General features: G+C 35.2%; 1 protein-coding gene across 2 annotated transcripts in view; it reads right to left on the bottom strand.

Moving 5' to 3' along the window:
* The window catches only part of IntS3 (integrator complex subunit 3), a 181,593-nt gene that overhangs the window by 47,604 nt on the left and 107,294 nt on the right, over positions 1-26,695 (bottom strand). Inside the window, exons 3-9 of one of the 2 annotated variants that reach the window (XM_069841161.1) lie at positions 24,924-25,189; positions 22,599-22,870; positions 21,328-21,473; positions 14,515-14,746; positions 9,773-9,852; positions 9,357-9,549; positions 4,589-4,822 (exon numbers count right to left, since the gene is read on the bottom strand). In XM_069841161.1, coding sequence (XP_069697262.1) covers positions 4,589-4,822; positions 9,357-9,549; positions 9,773-9,852; positions 14,515-14,746; positions 21,328-21,473; positions 22,599-22,870; positions 24,924-25,189 — 1,423 coding nt within the window. The remainder of the gene's footprint in view (positions 1-4,588; positions 4,823-9,356; positions 9,550-9,772; positions 9,853-14,514; positions 14,747-21,327; positions 21,474-22,598; positions 22,871-24,923; positions 25,190-26,695) is intronic. The other variant, XM_069841162.1, reaches the window with a different exon arrangement.

Genomic DNA, 26,695 nt, shown 5'->3' with positions numbered 1-26,695 from the left:
TGAGCTATCTTGCTCATTCATAGTAGTTTTAATTAATAAGTTCTTATTAAAAATTCATAAACTGGCTGTTCTGGAAGTGTTCCGTGCATGGATGACAATTTGCACTCAAATATTTTGTATTTTATTTTAGCAAGTTCTTTCGCCGAATATTTATAACCCATTTTTTACATCTGAAATGATTACAGCAGAACTTAATGTAACAATTAACCGAAATAAAAAGATAAATGCCCGAACTTTAATCACGTTAAGAATACATGCCAAGTGTAAGACAAAATGGCTACAGTAACTAAGGACTTCAAAACATCTCTTCTGATTCATTTCAAGTGAAAAAATTGAAACAAGAGCTCAGGGAGCGAGCATTTCAATCTTGGTGCTCTTTAAATCAGAAAGGGAAAGGCGTCATCCTGCCAATAAATGGATCCGACAACCTGATCACCTAACTAGGAGTGAATGGAGAGTAGCTCTTAAAATGACAGCTAATGTTTGTCCGCTGCGTGCTATACCAGGAAGGTCCCGAGGCGGAAACCACTGTCGTTGTTGCGTCAGTGAGATTGAAAGTCTTGGCCACGTTTTAGGTGCCTGTCCTTTCAGCGAGATGCTGTGGAACTCTAGACATCACAGAATCAGGTCCATGATTGCCGAAGCCTTGAGGAAGAAAGGTCTCACTGTACACGAAGAAGTCCATGGAATCTCTCAAGAAGGATCCTGTCAGCGAATTGACATGCTTGCCATTCCACCAGGCTCTACATTCGCCTACATTATCGACCTGACAGTCAGGTTCGAGGCACAGGAAAAACAGCCCGCTGAAGTCCACGCAGAAAAATGCAGAATTTATGAGCCCACAGTTCCATTCTATTTAGAGAAATATCACCTCACCTCCATTGAAGTAGTTGGGCTAATGGTTGGTGCTAGGGGCATAATACCTTGCCTCTTTGTCAGTTTCTGCAAGAAGTTCCAGCTGAACAACGACTTCAGTCGTGCTGTTTTCCTTACTGCTATCAGAGGATCACTTGCCATTTTAAAATACCACCTGTACTTTGTTTCCTAAAAAGGAAGAACTTTTGTTCGAACGTCTAATTACTATGTTTAGGCCTGTTATATGTATGCTATTATTTTTCCTGTACTCAATTTCCCTTTTTTTTTTTTTTTTTTTTTTTTGCTCATTCCCCACATTTCTCTTTTGTGGTTGTTTTGTTTTCACTCTGTGTGTTTGTTATGCTTTGTCCAATGTGGCAGTCCCGTTATTGGGAAAGCTAAAATAGTGTCTTTCTAGTTGTATGGATTGTTTTTGGATCTTTGGAGAAAGTGAAAAATGCAATTCTGGGTTTCGTCCTTTGTTGTTGCTTGCAATTTAAAGCCTGAACATTATGGTCCCTTCGAAACTCGAATTTTTCTAATAAATCTTTTGCTTCTGTATCATCACCATAACATTATAAACAGCTGAGTTTCCCAGTAGTGTTAGTTATTTGCTACTTGAATTGCTAGCTGTATGCGCAAGCATGTCTGTCTGGCATAAAAAGAGACGAAGTTTCCTTACTGTATGAATACCTACCTATACTGTGATGACACCACTGGCTCTAACCATCGTGAGATTTGGATTAAAATACAAAATACTGTAGTTAAAATTAAATAGAATAAAACAGATTGGAGTTCATACTTAAGAATGAAATTTAAAAAAATGGTCCTTCATAATTAACACATATCTAGCTTTCTTCAGATCACGTATGTAACCTACTCCTTCTTAATGCAATAATACCTCATACTGGAGAGAGAACAAATAATGGTATGAGGCAGTTATATGGCTCTATTTTAATGAAATTAGCCAAGTCTTTATTCCCCTTTAATGAAATCAACGAACGAAGTGGTGGTGTCTGCAAAGTATGACAAGTAATAATGGATCAATTTTGCCCTGAGTGTGGCTTTACTTCCCTTTTTAAAGGAGCAAATCTAAGGATTTTTAATCTTCCTTTGAATTACATTTGAATTTTGGATCTTTGTTCGTAGCCCATACTGTAACATCATCTGCATAAATACTTATTTTTACCTCAGGTGGAACAACATCAGGTAAGTCATGTAACATTATATTAAATAAATTTGGGCTTAAAACAGAACCTTGAGGTACACCACCTGTAATTTTTTTGGATAATGATAAATGATTATTTACTGAAGTTTGAATTGTTCGTTCATTAAGAAAAGAATGTAGAAATCTTAGCATTCTGCCTTTGATACCAAATTTCATAGATTGTAATAAAATAGATCTGTGTGGAGTATTATCAAAAGCGGCCTCAAAGTTTATCATTACAACTAATGTGGTCTCCTTTTCTGTGAAACCTTTATAAATTTCTTGAGCAAAATATAATAGAGCTTCGGTTGTGCCACATGATGGTCTAAAGCCAAACTGGTATGGGCTTAAAAGATTGAAAGATTCAAGTCTCCAGGTTAATCTTCTGTGAACAATGCATTCCAGTAATTTAAAAATGCAGGGTGTTAAAGATATCGGTCTATATGATTTAGGATCCAATTTGTCTTTACCTGGTTTGAGAATACGAATTATAATTGCATTTTTCCAAGTTTTAGGATAAAAGCCTGTTTTCCAAATATTATTGAAGAGGTGGAGAATTTCTTGCCTAATTTTATTAGAGGAATTTAATAACATGCTGTTATGGATTTCATCCTCTCCTGTAGCAGAATTGTTTAGCTCTGATATTGCTAAGTTTATTTCTTCAGCGGTAAAAGCATTGTCTGTTATATCATTATGATGAAAAATGAGTTGAAAATTACTTGTAAGATATTGTTCTTCTTTATTCATATATTTAGACCATGATGAATTATTAGTCAGCCTTTGGGCATAGTGTGAATTTAAGAGTTCTGCCATTTTAGCATTTTCTGTTATTGTTTGATTACTATCTTTAAGGTGAGTGATGTTTTCGTAACTCTTGCCTTCTATGGCTTTAAATCTTTTCCATACAGTTGTAGGCGGAGTATTTGATTTGATTCATTTGAATTACATACAATCAGTTTGAACCTATGAACCTCGGTTTTATGACAGTCATAGTAAACGTTTTACTACCAATGACGATTACAGTGCTAGGCAATATTATGTACTAGGTGTTATGCCAAGACATCACTTGCCCAAGAGATATAGTCAACAAGACTATTTAGTATGTTTCGTCTGGTGTGTGGTGAGTGACAAATCCGTGGGAGTGGTTCAAAATGCAAGATCAAACGGTAATGAGATTCTTGTTGTATATTGTTTATACTAGTATCTATGGAGACAAGTACCCTGTAATGAAATTAATACCATATGCTCTTTCAGCTAAATATGACACAAGATCTCCATTCGAAAATTATATAACATGCTTATCCATTTATTTCTATCTGGAATAACTGAAACAGATTAACAAATTATATTGCTAGCGATTTTATTACGTTATAATGGGCATTAAGTAACTCTGGATGGAGTTAATACCAACACGATTATGATAATAATGAAAGCCTAATTATTGTCTTTGCACCATTCGAACAAATATTGCAGACAGATTAAAAGAAGCTCAACTGATAACTAGGCCTATGTATCTATTTGGATGTTACTACATTTTATGCAGTTTCTATTTATGGTTGTTTAGAAATATATAATTTTTTAATAAAAATTCTATTGTTTTTATATAATTAAAACTCATAAATACTTCCATATTATTATTATTATTATTATTATTATTATTATTATTATTATTATTATTAAACATGTTTTATCATTGCCATCATTGTTGGCATAATTTTCTTAATCATCACAATTACCACTACCACCACCACAACCATCACCATCACCACCACCACCATCACCCCCCCACCATTATTACAGTTATTTCTGCTATAAACATCTCAGTCATTGTTGTTTTTGCTGTTGTCATTATCATTGTAAATATTATCAACACGGTCATCATTATTGTCGTCATTACCAACATAAAAATCAACATGCATTTATTAGCTATACAGTTCAATGCTACCAATATAGCAATGTTAGGTAACTTGTTGCAATTTAGGCAAACATTTGGTTGTTAATGGATTACAGTATCTTAGTCCATTTATAAATCTTAACTTGTTGGCCCAAAATGTCAATAAAATAGACATTATTTGGCTTACTAAGTTTCAGAATTTTTAAATTATCGTGTTATTTGAATTTCTAACTTTCAGAATTTCGAAATAATTATCTTACAAATTGTCAAAATATTTCAAGTCAGCTTCAATAATTAAACTTTATTCTCTCAAAACAAGATCCGACTATATTTCAACAATATTACGGTATAGTAATTATAGTTAAGTATTTCATTTTGTTTTCAGTCAGTCAAACAATTAAATTCAGTTATTTGTGTTAATACATCATTGACATAAAGCAACGAAAGAACACGTGAAAGAGACATAAAAGTGCCGCCAGAATTTCACCAACACTGATTTACCAAGCCACCACATTTTTTACATGTATGAACATAGAGTAGCACAAGGATTAAGCTCACACAATATTCATGCACGCATGCACTCTGCTATCATACATCTATTAGCCACAAAGTCATAACAGGTAAAGACTGACTTCTTGCATCACCTAGTGGAATGTCATCATCATCCTCATCCTCCTCGGTGCTTCGTGGGGCAGGGATGGGTGTCGCTGCAGGAGCCGACGCTTCTTCCTCGTCGTCGCTGAATGCTGGCTCAGAGTCACCAAGGTGGTTGTTCGATGGGGCGTGGTTCTCTTGTCCATCCAACATCTGCTCCGTAGCCTCTTCCTTTATGTTAATGTGAACTCCGGAGTTGAAATCTTCCTTACCTACAATGTGCACATTAGTCATTACTAAGGAGCGGATTCCTATGTAATTAAATATTCTTTTTGCGTGTGATAGAACACAATTAACAAAGTTAAAAATTCCGAACATGAAGTTTCAAGTTTAAAACCCGAATTTTATTTCACATTAAAACACATATTTTCACAAAAAAAAATTATGTAAATACATATTTTCATGAAATCTATCACAAACACATAAATCTTGGAGTTCTTTTACTTAAATAATTTTTTTTACAAAAACTTTTAAATATTTTAAAACTAAATCAATTGTATCACTCAGAAGTACATTATCATCTTTTAAGAATTCTTGGTTGCTTCGTGTTTCTAAGCGCTGTGTGGTGTATCCCTGATCCATTTTCGTAATAGTATCGCCTCAAGTTCTGAGAACTGCTAGGCAGCATATCAATGTTATTATTAGAGAATAAATTATCGTGGACAAGGAGGAGAGATCTTGCAACACATAATAAATTAGGAATGTTTATTGTTGCTGAAGATGATTTCATTCCACGCTGTGTTTGTGAAAAACAACAGATAAGAGCTCGGGTATGAACATTATTTAATTTAAACAAATCTCTCGCCTCTCGCTCATGTCTATCGAGTAAGGCAATATATCTTGTTGTGATTCCCTGTTATTGGGCTTCGTCAATCGATATCCTTCAAGATATACTGAAAGATGGTTGTTTAAAAAACGATTTGGCTTTCCTATTAGCAAATTTAAGCTTTTTGTGTGACACCATAAAAAAACTGGAAACATCCAAAAAGCTGTTGGGTGAAACAGGGAGGTGCGTGCCATGGAAATTAAACTAGACTCGCTACCACGTTCAGAAGTGCAATTACTAAGGGATAAATTCCAGACTGTGTTTGGGAAAAACAATGGATATAGAAAAATGTGTAAAGTTGCTCAAGTATTGGAGGATGTGTCTGTAGGTGAAATTGACGATGTATGTGTTTGTGACATTCCTCTCTTTAAATATACACGTCTGAATCGGCATGCATTTGTGATGGAGAATTTGGAAATAATCTTTCTTGTTCACTGCAATTCTCGGCCAACTACTAGCACTCAAGTGTGGTTGGTGAGTAGCTAGTAAAATTTTTTTGTCAAGCTAAGTAAAGTATTTAGTCATATTTAAAAAACATTTTTTTTTGCAAGTATTTTCGTACTTTTTAGCACATTAAAAATAAATATATTTAAATTTTTTAGCACAAAAATCCGCTCCCTAGTCATTAGTTCAACTGCCATAAACATTCATTACAGAGCTATATGTAGGTATGTATTTCTGCTGCTCTTGAGAATATACTGGTTTCCATTTTTTGAACCAACAAAACAGGAAGTAGTATTCTGGACTAAAAAAGTGTAGCACATAGGAAGCAATAGGAAAAGAACAGAACTATTCACTGCGAATTTCTCTTGCAAAATGTTGTCTAATAGCGACTGGGAAAAATTATTTCAAGGATAGTGTAAACAAAACATCCAGTGCTAGATTATGTGAGTTGGAAATTGCTTCGTGGACCAGTGATCAGTTTATGTCATTAAACTATTACTGCTGGATCAGCTTACTTAATACCCTAAGGGTGAAACCTAAATCTTTCCACTATTACTAAATATGCTAGTGGACTATAGTGATTTTCTAGCTTTCAGGTTGAATTTCCTTTTACCAACTTCGTTTCGAATTTCGGGTACTGACAAATACTACAACTGGCAGTTATTTTCTAACTGTTATGTTGGCAGCAATGATTTCGGTTTACAGTAAAGCAAACTGATGAAAATGCAAGTAAGTAAATACATTTTTAGGTTAGGTCTCATGAATCGTAAACTCTTTAGTAAAAGCAATAAATTTGATGTTGCCTGACAAAATAAATTGTATTATTAGACCTTACTAATTCCTACTAATTACTAACATGATACGCGAGAAGTCCAGGAGAAAATATAATATTTCATAAATAAATTATTGAACTGTTTAGGAAATGCCTTGCAACATAAAGATGAGATGTGGTAAATAAGCAAGACATTGTTATTGTTAACTCTACATTATTATTATTATTATTATTATTATTATTATTATTATTATTTCAGTATATGATTATGTCTCGTGACTGGAATATTGTACGAAATGGAACTATACAAATTGAAGATTTATACTTCGAAGAGGTGGAAAAATTCAAATATCTTGGAGCAACAGTAACAAATATAAATGACACTCAGGAGGAAATTAAACACAGAATAAATATGGGAAATGCCTGTTATTATTCGGTTGAGAAGCTTTTGTCATCTAGTCTGCTGTCAAAAAATCTGAAAGTTAGAATTTATAAAACAGTTATTTTACCGGTTGTTCTTTATGGTTGTGAAACTTGCACTCTCACTTTGAGAGAGGAACAGAGATTAAGGGTATTTGAGAATAAGGTTCTTAGGAAAATATTTGGGGCTAAGAGGGATGAAGTTACAGGAGAATGGAGAAAGTTACACAATGCAGAGCTGCATGCATTGTATTCTTCACCTGACATAATTAGGAACATTAAATCCAGACGTTTGAGATGGGCAGGGCAAGTAGCACATATGGGCGAATCCAAAAATGCATATAGAGTGTTAGTTGGGAGGCCAGAGGGGAAAAGACCTTTGGAGAGGCCGAGACGTAGATGGGAAGATAATATTAAAATGGATTTGAGGGAGGTAGGATATGATGATAGAGACTGGATTAATCTTGCTCAGGATAGGGATCAATGGCGGGCTTATGTGAAGGCGACAATGAACCTCCGGGTTCCTTAAAAGCCAGTAAGTAAGTAAGTATTATTATTTCAGTACATAGCATTGTGATTTTACCCTCTTTGGCGATATCTGGTATTAGTTGGCAACACTGAAGAGATGACCAAATTAGCCCTTTAGGAACTACTCTTACATGATCCTCACTATACTATTAAATTATTATCCAAGTCTTCACAAGTAAGTAAAATACCCAGAATCTCATTACAAATCACTGATGCATTTTAATATTGCTATTAATTTTAATTATAGTTTTTTGATAAAAAAGCAAAATATTCTTAGAAGCAATTACAAAACTGAATAGTTATTTTATATGAATTTATGAAAAATTGATTATACCTATTAAACTGTATAATACATAAATGAAGTCAGATGATATACTTTCCATAATTATAAAAATATGTCTAGTTTGTGCAGTTCAGAAAAGGAAAGTTTGTCTTCTTATTTTGGTACACAGCAAATTATATCATTTGTGTATTTCTTTTCAAGTATAGCTGAAGAAAATTAAAAAATCATTGTTAATGTCATAAAAGAAACTGAATTGTGGAATATAATATGCAAAAGACAGTGTGTGTCATCTTAATGACAGATTTTTATCATAAGTGATGGCGTGACTTTTGGTATTAATGAAATAACGCGAAATGTTTGAAAACTTAATTATATATGCAAAAAAAAAAAAAAAAAAAAAAAAACACAATCCCACACAGGTAATGTAGAAAATTAATGACATTTAACCGCAAAATGTCGCAGACTCTCATGATTTCAAGAAACAGTCTTACAGTCACGAAATTAGTACTTGAGAACTTGTTTCTGTTCCCCTGCACCCAAAACGAAATATTCGTGAAAACAAACAGATAAACCTTCAAAGTTAAAAAAAAAAAAAAAAATGAATTTGGCTGACTTGTGAAGCTTTGCGTCAAGTATAAACAACAACCTACAAAGTTCTTGCATAGAGACAGTAGAATTTGCATTTGTAATTTACAAGTTCTTTGTGTCAGATGAAAATCAAAACAGTTTTCAACATGTCTTCGAGTGCTGTGGTTTTCTGTCTCAAACATTGATAACGAGAGAGAATTCTCGACATATGAAGATATTTTATCTGATTGATGAGTTTATTTGTCATGTTTAAATACAGAACAATTCTCAGCCTTTATATTCAAGAGCAGCTGCAGCTGATATTTTCACGAAATATTAACTCAAACCTTCATATCTTCACGGAATATTCACCGACATCATGATAAAATAAGCACCAAAATAGACAAAATAATCACCACAAAATCATAGGTAATACCACAACTGTTGTTCACTCAGTGAGTACTGAGTTTACATTGGTAAATGAATGTAGTCAGTGAAACAGTCATCATAACGTTTCATTTCATTTCACCTTCATTATGTTCATTGCATGTATACATACAGCATTTTTAATGACGTTTCCTTTTGTCCAGTTCTTTGAAGCAGCCAAACACAACAAATAAAACAGAAAAGGCTTCTCTTGCATGCCTGCAGTGGTAAGACATTAAGGATTAAATCTTTTATTAAATCCTAAACGTTAGAGAAATTAAATTTCATGAAATTGCAAAATACAAAATATTTTTTAGAAGCCTATTTACCTTGGAAGACTGAATGCTAATACAAAAAATCTGCAAATTCTGTAAACTGATTCACCCAGTATGTAGCTGGACAAAATTGTATCAACTATGACGATAACATGCAAGCTACTCTCTATACAAATATTTGACATGAAGAAAGAAAACAATGTACCTTCAGCTGCTGGAGGAAGACAGAATTCCTTGAATGCTTCCCGGACCATTGTTCTTAATTCTCGGTCAAGTTTTGGATTGTCAAAAAGGGGGAATAAAGTTGGCAAAACCCTTTTTTCCAAAATCTGACGAAGGGACGAAAAAATTCCAGCACGCACTTTGTCAGCTAACAATGGGTAAAAATTTGGAATGATCTGAAAATAAATCCAAGACAGTGAATGAATTAAAACACAGCACAAAAGTATGTTTCTATTACTATTTCTTAAAGATATATCACTTACTCTGCACACCGATCAAAATACCCCTCATTTCTCGTGAAAAACAACTGAATAGACTACAGTGGACTATAGTAGACTTTATGTTGTCAGCAAACAGCTGGATACATTAAGAAGATTGATTGACTGATTGATCACTTACTCTGCATAAAAAATCAAGCAGTGTTGCTGTAACTGCTGGATGGGACCGCATCGAATGATGCATCACAAGGATGGCCGGCTCTGTAAAATAATAAACATATGGAGTTTATGTACAAAATAAAGCAGCAATTTCACGTCTGGACTCATATGTGCTGTGGCATTCTTGAGCCAGTAGCCACTGTTCTGCCTTGCCACTTTCCACATAAATATACAAAGTCCACCTGGCACTTTCAGAACACCTCTAATGCTAACAGTCATTACTAGGGACCGGATTTTTATGTAATATCAAGGTGTGAAATATGTACATATTTATGTAAGAAAAATGAGCTGAATATGTACCAAAATATGTAAAATCATGAAAATATTTAATATCAATATCAGGCAGGTATAGGATAGGTAAGACTCTCCAGTTGTGATTTCATAGAGCACCCGACTTTTTTTACCGCACGTTTGACATATTACTATTTTTCCATCTGTAGTGAAAGCTTCGTCCATTGCAATCCATGATTTTATTTCTGTCGTTAGGGTTGAAGATACAGTGGCGATTTTAGTTAAAAGCAGTAGATAAACTCACTTGCACTTTATAGGTATTGTAAGTACTAAAACTAGAGAACTGAGTGAAATGAATGACAAAACAATATGCAAGCACTGTTTCGCTTTACTGGCTTAGGAGAAAATAAGAGGATATGTGGGACACATGCATTTTAGCTGCTCCCTGTAAGAAACAAGTACGTACTAAAACTGCAAACTATAGGCATTTACAAATTGTTGTTTGAAAAGTAACATTCCTGTCTCATTCAGAAGGGTAGGATTATTCCAGCCGAGAACCATACTTTCTAATTGCTCGGAAAATCCCATTTCCTTATAGGTCTACTAAATTTAAAATAAAGAGGTCAAGCAATAACCTAAAAGTCTCATGTCAGACTTGACATGGGTTTTCCCTGGAAGAATTAGGAAGAGGGTGGGTAAGGTTGCAAATTGCATGGGAACAACCTGTTAAAACGTGTGCAGAATAATTATAGTTTGAGACGAATAATGTTGTCCTCGTCCACTCCACTGCATGAAGGCAATGCTACTTTCAGAGTGATTTTTTACAATACAAGATAGTTGTATGAGAAAGGTTGCCTTTTGTTCACTCATATTTATAGTGGGTGGTATGGGGTGAGTGCCTATTTTACTTCCTGGAACTAAGAATGTTATGTTTCGTCCCAAAATATGTCCTTTCTTGCGTAGGTAAAAAGGCTTTTTAAATCTGTGCATTTCAAATTGTGAACTTCCCCAGCAGAAGTTTTTTCTTTTTTCCTTTTAGAGAAGTAAAAATGAATAAAACCCCTAAATATGTAGATTTATGTAATACCAAGTCATAATATGTAATGTGGGGTAAATATGTAAACATATGTAGTATCAAATTTTAATATATTAATGATAATTACAAGATTCGCAAAGGTTTGGTATTTATATACGGTTAGGTTGAAAGGAATATAATATGTAATTACATAAAAATCCGGTCCCTTGTCATTACCATATTATAGTCGTACAATCTCACAATTTTTCCTCAACATTTACTTTACAGCTTTTCTTATTCATATGAATAAACTAACATGGTCATATTTTCGAGCCACTTGTATAAATAAATTAATCTGAGATTAAACCATGATATTAACCTTCCATTAATGTGAACTTGATTTTTAACCGAATAAACACTAATTCAAGATAATTTAATCTTGGCCTAAATCAAATCTAACTGGCGATTTTTCTCGGTTCAGGATAGTCGAACTTAAGTTGACCAAAAAGTAAATAATTCTTTATCAAAGTAAGAAAGTGTAAATATTGATCCTACGAGTAAAATGCGATTGAAGTTTAATTTAAAAAAATCCACGGATAAATCATAAAACAGCGAATGCCAGTAGGGGAAGCTATCCCCACCCTCGTCGCTCAGCACCTCGCTCACCTGCTCTCTCTCTCTCTCTCTCTACTGTCTCTTCTACTATCTGCCCCACTTCGGTGGATCACTCCCTACCGCCTCGCACGTATTTCATATTTTACAACACATCACAACACAATACAACCAAATTAATGTGCATTAGACAAAAACCACAGGTAATGTGCATTCGAATAAGTTGTTGTTGTTTTCTAATGCCAGGCGTTTGAGAATAAAGTCATTTGACCTCTTGCACTCCAATATTTTTCAAAGATATTATCATGAGCAGCCACTGAAGCACAGATTTTGAGGTGTTCCAAATCCATTTCTTGGTTTGAGTTGCACAGTGGGCAGTTAGGGGACTGATATATTCCAATTCTATGCAGGTGTTTGGCCAAACAATCATGGTCTGTTGCCAATCTAAATGCAGCTACAGACGATTTTCGTGGTAAATCGGGAATTAACAACATTCCACACATTCAAATACGTACTAAGACATATCCAACGACACACATTGCATTTCTGCAATACGTTATGGCAGTTCCCCTGAACATAACATCTCTTCTACTACCAACTCGTCTCGGTAGCCGAGAGGTCTAAAGCGTAACCAAAAAGCGTGCGTGCGTGCGTTTTGTTAGGTAGATCGACGGATCGAATACTACCCTCTGCAAAGTCATAAGAAAAAAAAAAAAGAGAGAGAGAGAGAGACTTGAACCAAGGAGAAACAGGACGAAGTTCCTCTTTTGCTTCATAGTTGCCACATTCACTCTTTTTGTTCCACTTTCCTCCACTAGATGTCACCCCACTCTAAACCCCTATTTCCGCTCTTTCCCGCTAGAGTGTGTGGTGAGCTTGTAGGGGAAAAGTGGAAAGGGGTCGTGAGCGGAGCTCAGCGTTTGCTGTTTTACGATTTGCCCAAATTCACATTTTTTTTTATAAAAACCTAATCATCACAGAAGTCTGAAATTTCGTAACACATTTATAGTTCTCGATCTAAAGAGCTTGAACAGGGTTTACAGGATGTTAAGATACATAAAAAGAAATTAACATTCCTACTTACAAACCTGTTACTAAATCTACGTATTACTCTGTAAAAAGATTGATTAAATCTACATACTTAGACTTCAACAAACAAAATTTGATAACACAATCCCAAGGGAAAAAATGGAACTCTCTGCATCAAAATCCACAGTTAATTCCCGATTTACACGAAAATCGTCTGTAGCTGCATTTAGATTGGCAACAGGCCATGATTGTTTGGCCAAACACCTGCATAGAATTGGAATATATCAGTCCCCTAAACTGTCCATTGTGCAACTCAAACCAAGAAATGGATTCGGAACACCTCAAAATCTGTGCTTCAGTGGCTGGTCATGATAATATCTTTGAAAAATGTTGGAGTGCAAGAGGTCAAATGACTTTACTGTCAAACGCCTGGCATTAGAAAACAACAACAACATTCCTAACTCAACAGTGAAGGAAACACGGAGATGTTTTCCATAAGTGGTTGTTACATAAACAACATTATTTAAAATGTAACAATTAATTTAATGATTATCCACTTCATAGACTAGTTAAGTGTGTGATGCGAGGTTCTGCAGTATTTGTGCCATGTCCTAGATGTAGAAATATTCCACACTTCACAACTACATGTTGTCGGCTCCATCATCTGGGAAGATAGGCAAAGAAGAACAGGGATATCTATCTGTTGGATCTGTTATAGTAGATGAGGTAAGACCTGTCCTGTGGCGGTATCTATAAATTATGTTTTATTTAACGAAGCTCGCAACTGCAGAGGTTATATCAGCATCATCGAATGTGCCGGAATTTTGTCCCGCAAGAGTTCTTTTACATGCCAGTAAATCTACTGACATGAGCCTGTCGCATTTAAGCACACTTAAATGCCATCGACCTGGCCCAGGATCGAACCCGCAACCTTGGGCATGGCGGTATCATGCATCATATCTATATCACGAGTAGTGTGGAGGGGGAAGATAAGTTTTTAGTATGAGCTGAACTAACGTGTTTGTAGATTCATGTAATGTTAACAACCACCACCCCTCACACACCAAACTCTTTTTCTGATTGCCTAACCTTTCCCTTCTCGTCTCCTCAATTATACCAAGAGTTAATCTCCAGAACTGGACGGACGTTGAATATATGTGGGATGAGTATAGCAGAACCTGGATTATATGTACTTCTGGTTTGTGCGTGATTGTGCACAGATCCTGGAAAAATTACATTTAAGTAAATATAAATTAATTTTGAATCGCATATAATAATTGATTTGTATGTATTTCTTACCAATTGTTTTGTTTTAGTATCTGTTTGGTACATCCTAATACAATTTAATTTAACATACTGTACAGTATCTCGACATTTAATGAATTAATTTAATTAATACTGTATAATATAAAACATTCCTGTGTGCTCAATTTAATACACCTCTTTCTTAGTGCTCTACATTTCCTTGTGCTCGGATAACATGCAAGAGTAAAAGGGCAGCAAGTTTACAATGACACAGAGCCAAATGAGACTTCAGTGGATATGCTGGTACATTTCCCTCTTAAATTGCTTAAGATGTTCTCCCCTACAATTCCATGAAGTTTGGCCCAACCTTTTTGTGGCATCCTGTATAATCATCCCACAGTCACTCTACGTCCAGTCCTGAAGAATAGCTCTTGATAACAGATTCAGTAGATAAGTTTCCCATTTCTCTTTCTCTAGCTTCCCTGACATAGCTCCAAAACGCTGGATATTTCTAATCTAGGACATGGTGATTACTGTAAAGGTCTCAAAATCATACTCAAGCCAGTACTTACCTATGTTCATTATGTTATCCTTATCAGCTTCGAAGAACAGCCAATCATAAAACAGAGCAAGTTTCGCATTGGATGCAGCTACGTTTGATGTACACGTTGTTAAAAGCCAGCCAATAACTGCCCATCGAGGGATGATGTCAGAACATAGTAATTCATTTGTTGGATGAATTACCCCAACAATGAAACGAATCAGGTCGCAGCGAAGAGACTGTGATTCAGGTGTAGCCAAATACTGCAAATTAAATGCACAAAATATTCAGTACTGTGAAGAGCAAATATCTTTCCACAGTATAATTTACGTAAATCTTTGTAACAAGTACCTGTAATATAACAATACACAACTGTTGTTACCTCCTAAATCTAAACCATTTATCTTCTGCAGTTTTCAAAAGGCTGTAAGGTCTTACTTTCACTTTCTCACTACTTAAAGCACTGTGTTGCAGCGAATATCCAAACGTAAATGGGTCATTTGCAGAATTTGTATATGTCCATCAATTCTTACCCTTCCCATTATTGCATTTATAACGATAGAATTATAAATTCCTAACAGTGAGTAGTTTCAATACTAATGTAGTAAACGTCACAAGAATTATTTCCTTCATGTGAAATATTTCACGAGAATAAAATAAAATTCTCATAGTGACAGCTAAAATGCCGTGTCCATACTACTTAAGTTTTTAAAATGGAGCATGATTATGTCCAGATAAAGGCTTGTTTAATAATGTAATTGAGAAAAAAATTAAAGAAACATTTGCTATTATCAAAACTTCTTCATTTATGTCTGAGTTTATATTTCCTTAAACATGATTACATAATTACTCTAGTCCAGTAAGTCAGTCAGATCTGTTACACCATTCTGTTCCTATGGATACACAGTTGAAAAAGAAATCCCAAAGATGTCAGCACAAGCCAAGATGATGCACAAAGACCCATTTTGATTGTACTGCTATGTTCACCCATTTTGATTTGGCGAGTTTGTGTGTCATACTCTTGCTTTATGTTTTAGTCTAAGCATGCATTTTTACTCTGTCAGATCTGTTTGTGTTGTGTTTTCCACAAATAACATATAAAGTCAAGATTGAGAGGACATAATAGTGTACGTGTCCAGTAGTTAAGTTGCTATTTTGATTTTTAAGCAAAAAAATTTTAGGTTAGCACATGCTTATTTGCTTTGTTAAGTCTGTTACCTGTCAGATCTGTTACTCCATGTCATGTCTGTTACATCATTCAAACCAGTACTGTAAAGCAAGGTGAGTGTACAGTGGTTGATTACTATGGCAAACACATTGCACTATATTAATACATGCAGAATATGCACTAAATAGTACTTTAATTTTGACGTTCTCAATCGTCCATTTGTTATACAAATTTTGCAAATGACCCAAATACAAGTGTTCAGCCTCTCTGAAGAGGAGGGGCATGCCATCTGTCTGTGTATAGTAATTTCTACTGCACAGATTATGTTCACACACATTTTCCACAATTAAATTTATCTGGTAATGATTCACAATCAGTTTAATCATCTCCTCCCCTCCCCCCGCACCCCAAAGACAGATACTTGAGGCATGTAGTTGCAAAACAGATACATCACTTTTCTTTTCGAAAATGAGTTAATGTTATATTTCATATCTTCATATGATTCTACAACTGCTATAGCACTGTTATGCTTAAAAGCCAGATACATCACATGGATTTGTATGATGAAAGAATAGTATTGGTTGCAAATCCAGATAAGTCATGTGAGTTTGTTTCCAAAACCAGATACATCAAGCGTTGGCGCTTACTTTCACTGTGCATCAGTATAGTTCCCGCGCAGAAACAGCTGAAAGAAAAACGGCAAGATGTCATCATTAGCCCTAACGAGTATTCAGACATTTTCTCTAAGTTTGGAACAGTCATAACTTTGTCAGATAAAACCTATGACTGGGAAAAAAACTGTTTCCAATACAGTGCGGCCACCAGCTCAGTGGAACTTTCCATGTAAAAGATTTTTCTTTCAGTGGAATAAAAAGAAGGATGACGTCCTGGTGAAGGATGAAGTTCACTACGGAAGTGAGTCTAGTCAATACAAGAGCATTTGTTAGAAGAACAAAAAAATAATAAATATTGCATTACCAAGCATAATGCAAGTGTTACAATTAAAAATAAATTATGTAACTGTTTTGCTGACAAAACATTTTGGCAATGACTGGAAATCACTTCAAACATTATCCTACTATGCACATATTGTTAACAGTCTGGAAAGCTTGGATGAAAATCAAATTTATTCTGTGAATGAAGAAGAAAATGTGTATGACCATGAGTGTGAAATAGGTGATCTGGTTGTTTAATAATTCAGTTTCTTTTGTGATGATGAAAATGTAACAATTATGACAAATTAATTGTAGTAATGTAACAGTGGGTTTAAAATAATACATTGTATATAACAGAATGGATTTTTGCTTTCAAATCAAGATAAGTCCTTTTATTCATTTGCATACCCAGATAGATCACAGAACAATTTTCAAAACCAGATACATCAAATACATTTTCTCTATTATCTACTAATTATGCAATAATGTCACTGCCATACGTCACAGAACATTACAATATTCCACAACAAACGTATCCTCCAAGTGTATATTATCTCTTGGTGTATAGGAGATATACATTTTTCTTTCATGCTGAAAAATTATGTGTTAGTGATGTATCTGATTTTGCAACTAAACGCCTCACTTGACTGTTCATCATTCACAAATATGAAGCCAGTTGTGAGACCAATCTGCTGACAGAATCAGAAGCTCATTACCCAGGGTGCATCAGAAGAGGTTACTATACTACACCTGCAATAAGATGATGATAGAGATTTGTTGGGATGTCAAAGGGAAACTGGAGCTCCTGTGTTACCTGAACTGGAACACCGGCTTGCACAACACAAGTCATAAATCAGGAGTACATCGAGGATCGAACCTGGATCCACAGGATTATGAGTGCAGCACTCTAGTCACTGGACCACCGTGACAATTCATTATAATCATATGAGTACAAAATTGCCGGTTACAGCTTGCTTGACCACAAAAGGAATGAACTAATTACAAAAGAATTGAAAATTACACCTATTTATGAACATCTCAACCACTATAGACAAAAATGGCTTAACCATGTCAATAGAATGGACCGTTTCAGACTCCCAAGACAAATTCTCCGCTATATACCACATGGAAGACGATCTTTGGGACGCCCCCTGAAAAGATGGATGGAGACCGTAACAGCCATTAGGCCTAATACCTGGAAGGACGACAACGACGACGACGACGACGACGACGACGACGATGATGATGATGATGATGATGATGATGAGTACAGAATTAATAGGTTTTTATTTGAAAACAGTAACACAAAATGTCCAACTGGAAATTGATCCTAACAGTTTTTTTATTTTATTTTTTTTTTACAGAGGACGCAGATACAAATCAAGTGATCTGTCCACTACGTCCTCAGGATCCTATGTTTTGGAGAAATCAATTATCACAGCACAAATTTTGGACCCAAAATATATAATGAATTAATTAGAGCTTACCCTGAGCTAAGTACACTTAACACACATAGATTTAAGAAACAAATCAGATTAATTATTTAATTGTTTAAGCTAATTGAGTTAAAAATTGATACTCTAATATTTATGCACTTTTGTATTTTCTATTTGTATACAGACCCTATTATTACATGCTGTATGTATTTTACCATTTATTAACGTTATTGTGCTCAATGAACTCTCTTAATTTTGTGATATATTTTGTATAGCTGATCTGAACTGCACCTGAGTACGAGCTTCTGCTCTTTCGGGCTGCAATGCCTAATGTAGCTCAAGTGTAAAGTATTAAAAAAATATGCAGAATTATTTCTACTTGGCCTGATATTTCTTGTTAAATGAATATGTTGGGATGAAGACAGCTACTAGGAGATACACAAACTGTTCCAGCATGTCAAATTACACAGTGCCAGTTATTCTTGCTTCACACAAGATCTTGTCCTTCATCAGAACAAAAGTTCAGTTTTGGCTATCTCAAATTTGTTTATATTGGACGTCTGATTGAGATTCACAAAATGCACACATTCAACATGAACACATCTGGTGTGGTCTAAACAGTCTAATGAAGGGCTATATTGTCAGCCACATTTTTTTGCGCAGCAACTGTAATAACTAGCGCATGACTTGTACCCCGACATGCAGGAACAGTTAATGTATCCCATTTACATTCAAACATATTCTTTCAACAGAATGAGGCTAACCCCAGTCTGGAGTCTGAAGGTTCGAGAGTTTCTCAATAACACATTTCCAAGTTGCTCGATCAGACACAATGGACTCATTTCGTGATCACCACGTTCACCTGATATCACGCCATTAGATTTAGTTGTAAATGTGTCCAAAGTTTCTGATGTTATAAATTTTATGAGCTCGCATCTGTATGTTATTGCTATGGTAACAATGGACATGTTGGAAAATAATATGGCAAGACACTGCCTTCAAGTTGTATATTGCCTGTCCACTAATGGTTCAAGTGTAAAGATTTATTTAATTAAAAATTAAATCTGCAACACAAAAGCTCAAGGGACCAACTGACTGTTCCTCATGTCCATGTGCTTGAACAAAAGTGAATGATCATCAAACAAGAGGTAACATTTGATTCCACCATCCATTGTAGCTAGCTTACAAAATTGAATTTCGCTACTCCTGTAACTCCTCAAATTCACCACGATGCTGAGTTGCCATCAATTCCATAAACTAGCTAAAATTTCGTATGAAAATCCCTTACCTTTCACGATTCGAATCAGAGCACATTCCTGATAGTCCAAGGCATGATGCTTCAGACCACAGAACTACAGTGTGGGACAAACATTTACTAACAAATGTTATTTAATTTCTCAAACTTTACTATTTTATGTTCTATGGTGTGAAGGTAAGTGTGTCTACAGAATGCTACAACATCGCATCGTATATGTTAAGGAGTGAAACCAATCCGGAAGTTAAAACAAATGTAAATACCTAGGAATAACATTTAGCAGCGATCTCGGATGGTGGGGAACATGTTACTGACACAGCGGGAAAGGCATGGAGAGCGTTACACTTTGTGATGAGGGTACTAAGGAAAGGCTCTGATAAATCGAAAGAGATGCATATAAATCACTAGTTCGTCCAGTAATGGAATATGGTGCCGCATGTTGGGATCCTTACAGATTAGAACATATTAAGACACTGGAAAAGATTCAAAAACGGGCTCTCAAGTGTTGTCGTAATAATTCACCATTAAAATGGGACACACTCACGGACAGGAGAACGCGAATTCGATTATGCGCAATGTTCAAAACATACAGAGGTGAGCCTGCCTGGAAAGAAATAAAAAATAGATTGCAGCCACCAAATTACTCTTCAAGGAACGACCACTCATATAAATTGAGGGAAAGGAGACAGAGGATGGACACTGGAAAGTTTTCTTTTCTCAATCGTACTATCAGAGACTGGAATGCTTTATCTGCAGACTTACTAAAGGCTTTACCAATAACCGAAAATGTATTTAAAAATAGGCTTAAGGACTTTACTAATAGATGTTAGTATATTATACACACTACTTAGAGGGTGTAATTGATATCTTGTTATTTGAAGTGTTGTATCAGTGAGGAAGTGTGTTGTCAGTGAAGTGTGTAGTGTCAGTGAAGTCTATTGTGTAAGTGAAGTGGCTGAGCAAAGTATTTGAACAGTGAAATGGTTAGAAGTGTTAGTGAAATCAGGTAGAATCAGTGCAGTAAGTGAGTTGACAGCGAAATAAGTGTAGTGCCAAAAGGCACTTGTGCAGGTATGAACCTGTCACACTCGTGGGTCTTAGTTCGAACTTAGGGTTAAGATACAAATTAGATTTGCTTTAAATGTTATTTTAAGTGACCATGCTTCATTTTATTTAGGATACTCCTTGTTATTATTATTATTATTATTATTATTATTATTATTATTATTGTTGTTTTTATTAGTTGTGTTTATTATTAATTGTCATTATTCAGTGTAATTAGTTACCACTGCCACCGGGTATATACCCATTTGCAGTGTGAATAAATACATACATACATTTGTAATTACAGAAATAACAAACTTGTACTTAAACAAAAGATATCCGTTATGGTGAATGTAAGTCATAAATCTATATGCAATAAATAAGATTGAAAACTGCCACGTATATCAGCAGATGAGGATTCTTCGTGGTCTCGAAAAATGCAGTCCATGAAATGAATGATGTCAATGATTTTGAAGTAGATGATTGGGATTCTGAAATAGCTACACATCTTCCTTCTTGAAGTCTTCACTGTTTCATAACCTTGTTCTTTGACTGGACACGTAACTGGATGCTCCAAATTGTGTGAATGTTAATTTTTTTTTCTTTTAGTAGGTTATTTTACGATGCTTTATCAACATCTTAGGTTATTTAGCGTCTGAATGAGATGAAGGTGATAATGCCGGTGAAATGAGTCCGGGGTCCAGCACCGAAAGTTACCCAGCATTTGCTCATATTGAGTTGAGGGAAAACCCCAGAAAAACCTCAACCAGGTAACCTGCCCCGACCAGGAATCGAATCCGGGCCACCTGGTTTCGCAGCCAGACGCGCTAGCCGTTACTCCACAGGTGTGGACTGAATGTTAATTAATTACCCAAGAGAAATGTACTGTCCCATGATAGAGAAAAATTTTGATGGCTGAATTTAATGGCATTACATACCATATGACGGTTAGGAGAAATAACAATACTCGAAGTTCCACTGTAGAATGAAATTGGTCTTCACTCACCTGTCTTTGGAACCATTCTTGATAGCGTTTGTGATAACCGAAGCGAACTTGTGATGTAAGAAATACCAATTTTCTCTCCATGTCAGGAGTTAAACGAGACTGCAGAAACCTTCTTGACGTTCGGGTCTGAAGAAGTTGTAATACTCCTGTAGAAAGAAGACCAGAACAGTTTTAGACATAATTGCAATGAAACATTTTACGTCAGAATTGCATTTCTCATAAACGAAATTCAGCATTTTAAATGAAATGAAATTATTTAGGTAAAGTTCAACAAATATATAAATAAATATGTACATCATAGCAACAGCCGCAGTGGCAATAATAATAATAATAATAATAATAATAATAATAATAATAATAATAATAATAACAATAATAATAATAATAATAATAATAGTAATAATAACAATAACAATAACAACAACAATAGAATATAATCAAAGAAATGCCAACAATTATCCATAGTTCTCAGTATTATTAGTCAAATAATTTGATAATACAAAACAATATTAACTTTCATTAAACTGCATTATGAGTAGGGACCGGATTTTTATGTAATATCAAGGTGTGAAATATGTACATATTTATGTAAGAAAAATAAGCTGAATATGTACCAAAATATGTAAAATCATGGAAATATTTAATATCAATATCTGGCAGGTATAGGATAGGTAAGACTGCGCATAAAGCAGCGGTAAGCAATATGTAGGCCTAATTACATAATAATTAGTAATTACTAATTACAGTGATGCTTCAACTCATTGATTTAAATGTATACTCACACACTTTATACATTTTTAATATTCTGCAATTGCTGTTAAGTGCAATAAAATAAACATTTTCTTGACCACTGATTTAAGGCATGAAGTCATAAATATTAACATCGCTACTGTTCATCGCAATCCATGATTTTATTTTGTCCTAAGGGTTGAAGATACAGAGGCCAATTTAGTTAGTTAAAAGCAGTAGATAAACTCATTTGCACTTTATACTCTGAGTGAAATGAGCGACACAATAGTACTACAACTTTGTTTCGCTTTACTGGATTAGGAGAAAATAAGAGATGTGGGATACATGCATTTTAGCTGCTCCTTGTAAGAAACAAAGTACCTACTAAAACCTCAAACTATAGGCATTTACAAACTATTGTTTGAAAAGTGAAATTCCTGTATCATTCAGAAGGGTAGGATTATTCCAGCCGGGAACAACCATACTTTCTAATTGCTCGGAAAATCCCATAAACAGCATTTTAGAGATATGAAATAACTCACCTGTGAATGTCGGGCACAAAGATTTTGGATTTGTGAGCAAGTCTCTCCAAAGTTGCTCAAATTCTGGAATGCGTGCTACATTTTGAAGAAGTCGGACAAAGTCTCGACCAATCACAAGGCAATCCACAAAACGTTCTCTGATAAGTGTAACCACAAAACCAACTTCTTTATGCCTCAGTGCAGCAAGATGTGGAAGAGCATGATCTTCAATGAGTCGTAAGTAAGCGTATACCACAGATGCAATTAACACTGGAAACTTATCTAACCATGGCCTGAAACAATAGGTCACACACAATTTGTTACTGTCATTTCATTTAGATAACAGTAAATAAGCATGCTTATACAACACTTTTTCTTTGGCAGGCTGTGCATCATGGAACCTACTCTTAAGTCTGATTCACACGGGGATAGTTTACAGGAGTCATGTGCTTGAAGCCTCAAACTTGACGCCATATTTGTGATCACACAGAGACACTAAACTTGAAACCATGTTCCACATGTAGAAAATGCACGCTGAATGTTGTATGCTTAAAGGTATACTGTTTTAAATTTTTTTAAATATCTTTTTGCGAACCACTTCTACATTAATGTTTTGGACACCTTGTTCCTTAAGTTTCGTAACAAGTTTCTGAAATAATTGCCTCTTGTTTAATTTTAATTTTTATTATTATTGAAGTTTTCTTGTGCCGTATATTCCACGGAAGTTCGTACATATCATGCACTTCTAAAAATAGGGTCTATTTGTTTATTATGAGGTACACAGGCTAGATGCCTATCAAAGCACCTTCTTCACATAAATTTAATTTATAGTTATTGATAATAATTCACATGGACAACAGTTATAAAATAGGTATAAAATAGGTAATAATATATTAAACTCATTAGCAACAGAAATAAAAGAGATGAAAACATGAAAGAGATGTTGCTTATTATGATTAAAAAATTGGAAATTTAATAAATCGATAATAAATTGCAGGACCAAAACAAGGAAAAAGTTTTGATATTTGCCTCGATTTAGAGATATTAAATACCAAATTTCTTCTGCATATATTTGGAGGGATATAAAATGGAATTAGTTTGAGTATTTCAACAGAATCAGTATTATTTTTGTTCATATTTTTCTGAGAAAATCAGCAAGTAAGTCGTTCTTGTGTCATTGAGCATATGGGAACCAAAAATTCATCTCAATAATCTAGCTGGGAACTGAAATGGATAAGGTATTTTGAATATCTTATAATATAGGAACCTAAGTAATTTATTGTGTATCAACTCGATAGAATGAACGTTGTTTTTGCAACGAGGATTCCAAATAATTATGGTAACATATTCCACTTGCTTTTAACCAGGTGAAGGCATAACCCAAAAACAGGTGGTTGCTTGAATAATTTCGAATTACAAATCCAAATGATTTGTAAGCAGAATTAGTAATTGTTAAAATGTGGGGCATAAAAGTTGAATACCTAAATTAATTAGCTATTAATTTAAACAAACCATACAAACAAACCACACTATCCACAATATCTGCTTGCAAGTTGCTACAAGTTAGCATTCACACGAGGAAAGTGGTGGAATCAAGTTGAATGCTTGGTGGGAAAGTGGACACAAAAGTTGACGAGTCGTCAACTTAAATTCTGTTTGACCGCCAAGTCACAACTTGACTGTCTCGACTATATCACATGGGGAAAGTCGAAGGAAAGTCGAGTTGCTTCAAGCACTTGAGTCCTGTAAACTATCCCCATGTGAATTGGCCTTTAGGTAACAACAGACTGTTCTATATAAAAATGTTATGCAGTATAACCTCACTTATACGTTATTCACTCTACATTTTTCGTATTTATATGCTAAATTCCTAAGGCACTGCCCTGTCTCCACTAAAATTTGTCTACGTTATATGTTTTTCAGTCATGTTTTCACATTTGTATTTAACATTTTTCAGTCACCACATGCGAAATTCACTTATTTATACGTTATCTTTTTTGTTTTGAAAGAGAAAGGATTAAGTATGACATTCATGTAGATTTTCCCGTTTGTTTGAAGTGACACCCGAGTCTCAAGTTCTTTCATTTGTTTTGAAATAACGCTGCTGATTCAGTTGCTAATACAACACAGAAGATAAGAAGGCATCAATCATACCGACTGGCAAAGTTCGAAGTGTAGCTCAGGCCTACAAAGGTAATGAATACGTGTTTTTTCTGTTCTCTTGTATCCTGTCTTTTTTTCCTGAAGAATCTTTTCCTCACGCGAATTTTATTGATTGGAGTTAGAACAGGCCTTATGGCCCACATCATAATGTAGATGATGAAGTCATTAGAATGTAATTTATACCTGTTTTCTTGGTAAATATCCAGCAATGTTTCGACAAGCATAATGTTTCTGGGTGAGACATCACCACCTGCAGCGTGTCTCATTAAGTTCCAACATAAGTTGTCCACATTGTTAACAGCATTGCGTATCATCTCTCGCACCAGCCATAATACTTGACTTCGCACTGTCTCAGTAAGGCGAAGATAGCGATCCAAGATGAGTTGTGTTAAGTTGTTCATCACCAAACCAAAACCATCCCGTGTGATCAGCGTGAGATCACGATAGCTCTGCAACAGTAAAAATTCACACATTAAAGATGTGGGACTATAAATTACTATTTCTATTCTCATGCATGATGTGTGGTTACATAATTAATTCTGACTATTAAAACTGTGTCAGTCAACTAAACTGGCCTCAATGAACAAGTTTTCTATCCCTTACATGATGAAAAAAGTGCGCGACACACACGCAAAATAGAGGATGGATATGATATAACTGTGCAGATTGAAGGGGACAACAGAATACATTAAAATAAGCAAATAAACTTATTATGAGTTTTGTAATTAAGTACATGATTAATTAATAAATTAGACAGAATGTCTGCATAGTTTGGCAACAGCACATCACCAGTTCACATTCAAAAGCACAAATGCATTCTGTCTGAACAGCAGAGTTCCAACCCTTAGTCACTACAGTAGGGTTGTCAGACTTCTTAATGGCACAAAAATAACGACAGACCTTAATCTTTTAATTTTAATAACGACACACCTTAATCTTTTTATTTTAATAATGACACACCTTAATCTTTATATTTAAGTTACAAGAAAACTGTCCCTTTCATTGAAAAACTACAAAGGGATATATTATTCCTTATCAGTTTCTCTAAAGGTAAGAGTAAAATCCAGAATTGTATGGATAGTACTTATCGAGTAAAACAGTGTTAATATTTAATGGAAAATAAAAATGATTTTTTCTGAGAAAAGTATTCATTTGAAAACTAATAATTTGATATTAGAATTTTTTGTTGTGCTCTATCCAAGGAATAAGCTGTTAAAATCTTCACATCTCTCTCGCTCTTTTCCTATCCCTCCCCCTCCCTTCTGTGAGTGTGTGTGTGCCACTGTGTGTCTGTCTGTCTGTCTGTGTGTATGTATGAATGTATGTATGTATGTATGTATGTATGTATGTATGTATGTATGTATGTATGTATGTATGTATGTATGCACACTACTATTTGTGAAAAGTGCAACACCCAGACAGAATGGCCCAAACGACTCCAAACTCAGGAGATGTGTAGAACAGTGTACCACCAATAATTGTTTATGTTTCCAGAGAGATCGCATACACACAGGCCCAACAGTGACGTTTCATGTGTCACCAGCACGGTCAGTGTTATGCCTTGCTAAGTCAGCGCAGAACTTCCAAATGAAGTGGAAACGTGAAAGCTAGTGCAGGTATGCCTCGTCGACGTGGAAGGAAGCAATATCAGCACATGAGTTCGAACATGGCAGAATGGTTGGTCTCCGGGAAGCAGGTTTGTCATACTGTGGCATTTCGGCTCGTACAGTGATCTGTGTGCGGAAGCAGTGGATAGAAGAGGGTCGTAAGCAGAGACGAGCGGGTACTGGACCACGTAATGTGACCACAGCACGGGATGACCGCCATCTTGTCAGCATGGCCATGATGGTCCATACAGCTTCATCCACAATGCTGAGTCGACGTTGGAGTACTGCAATGGGTGTGGACCTGTCTGCGTCAACAGTTCGTCGCTGTCTTCTGAGGGCTGGACTAGT

The sequence above is a fragment of the Periplaneta americana genome, chromosome 12 (genome assembly GCF_040183065.1).
Source record: "Periplaneta americana isolate PAMFEO1 chromosome 12, P.americana_PAMFEO1_priV1, whole genome shotgun sequence".
Classification (NCBI taxonomy): Eukaryota; Metazoa; Arthropoda; class Insecta; order Blattodea; family Blattidae; genus Periplaneta; species Periplaneta americana.
The sequence above is the reverse complement of the archived record's forward strand: the minus strand, read 5'-3'. Positions and strand labels throughout refer to the sequence as shown.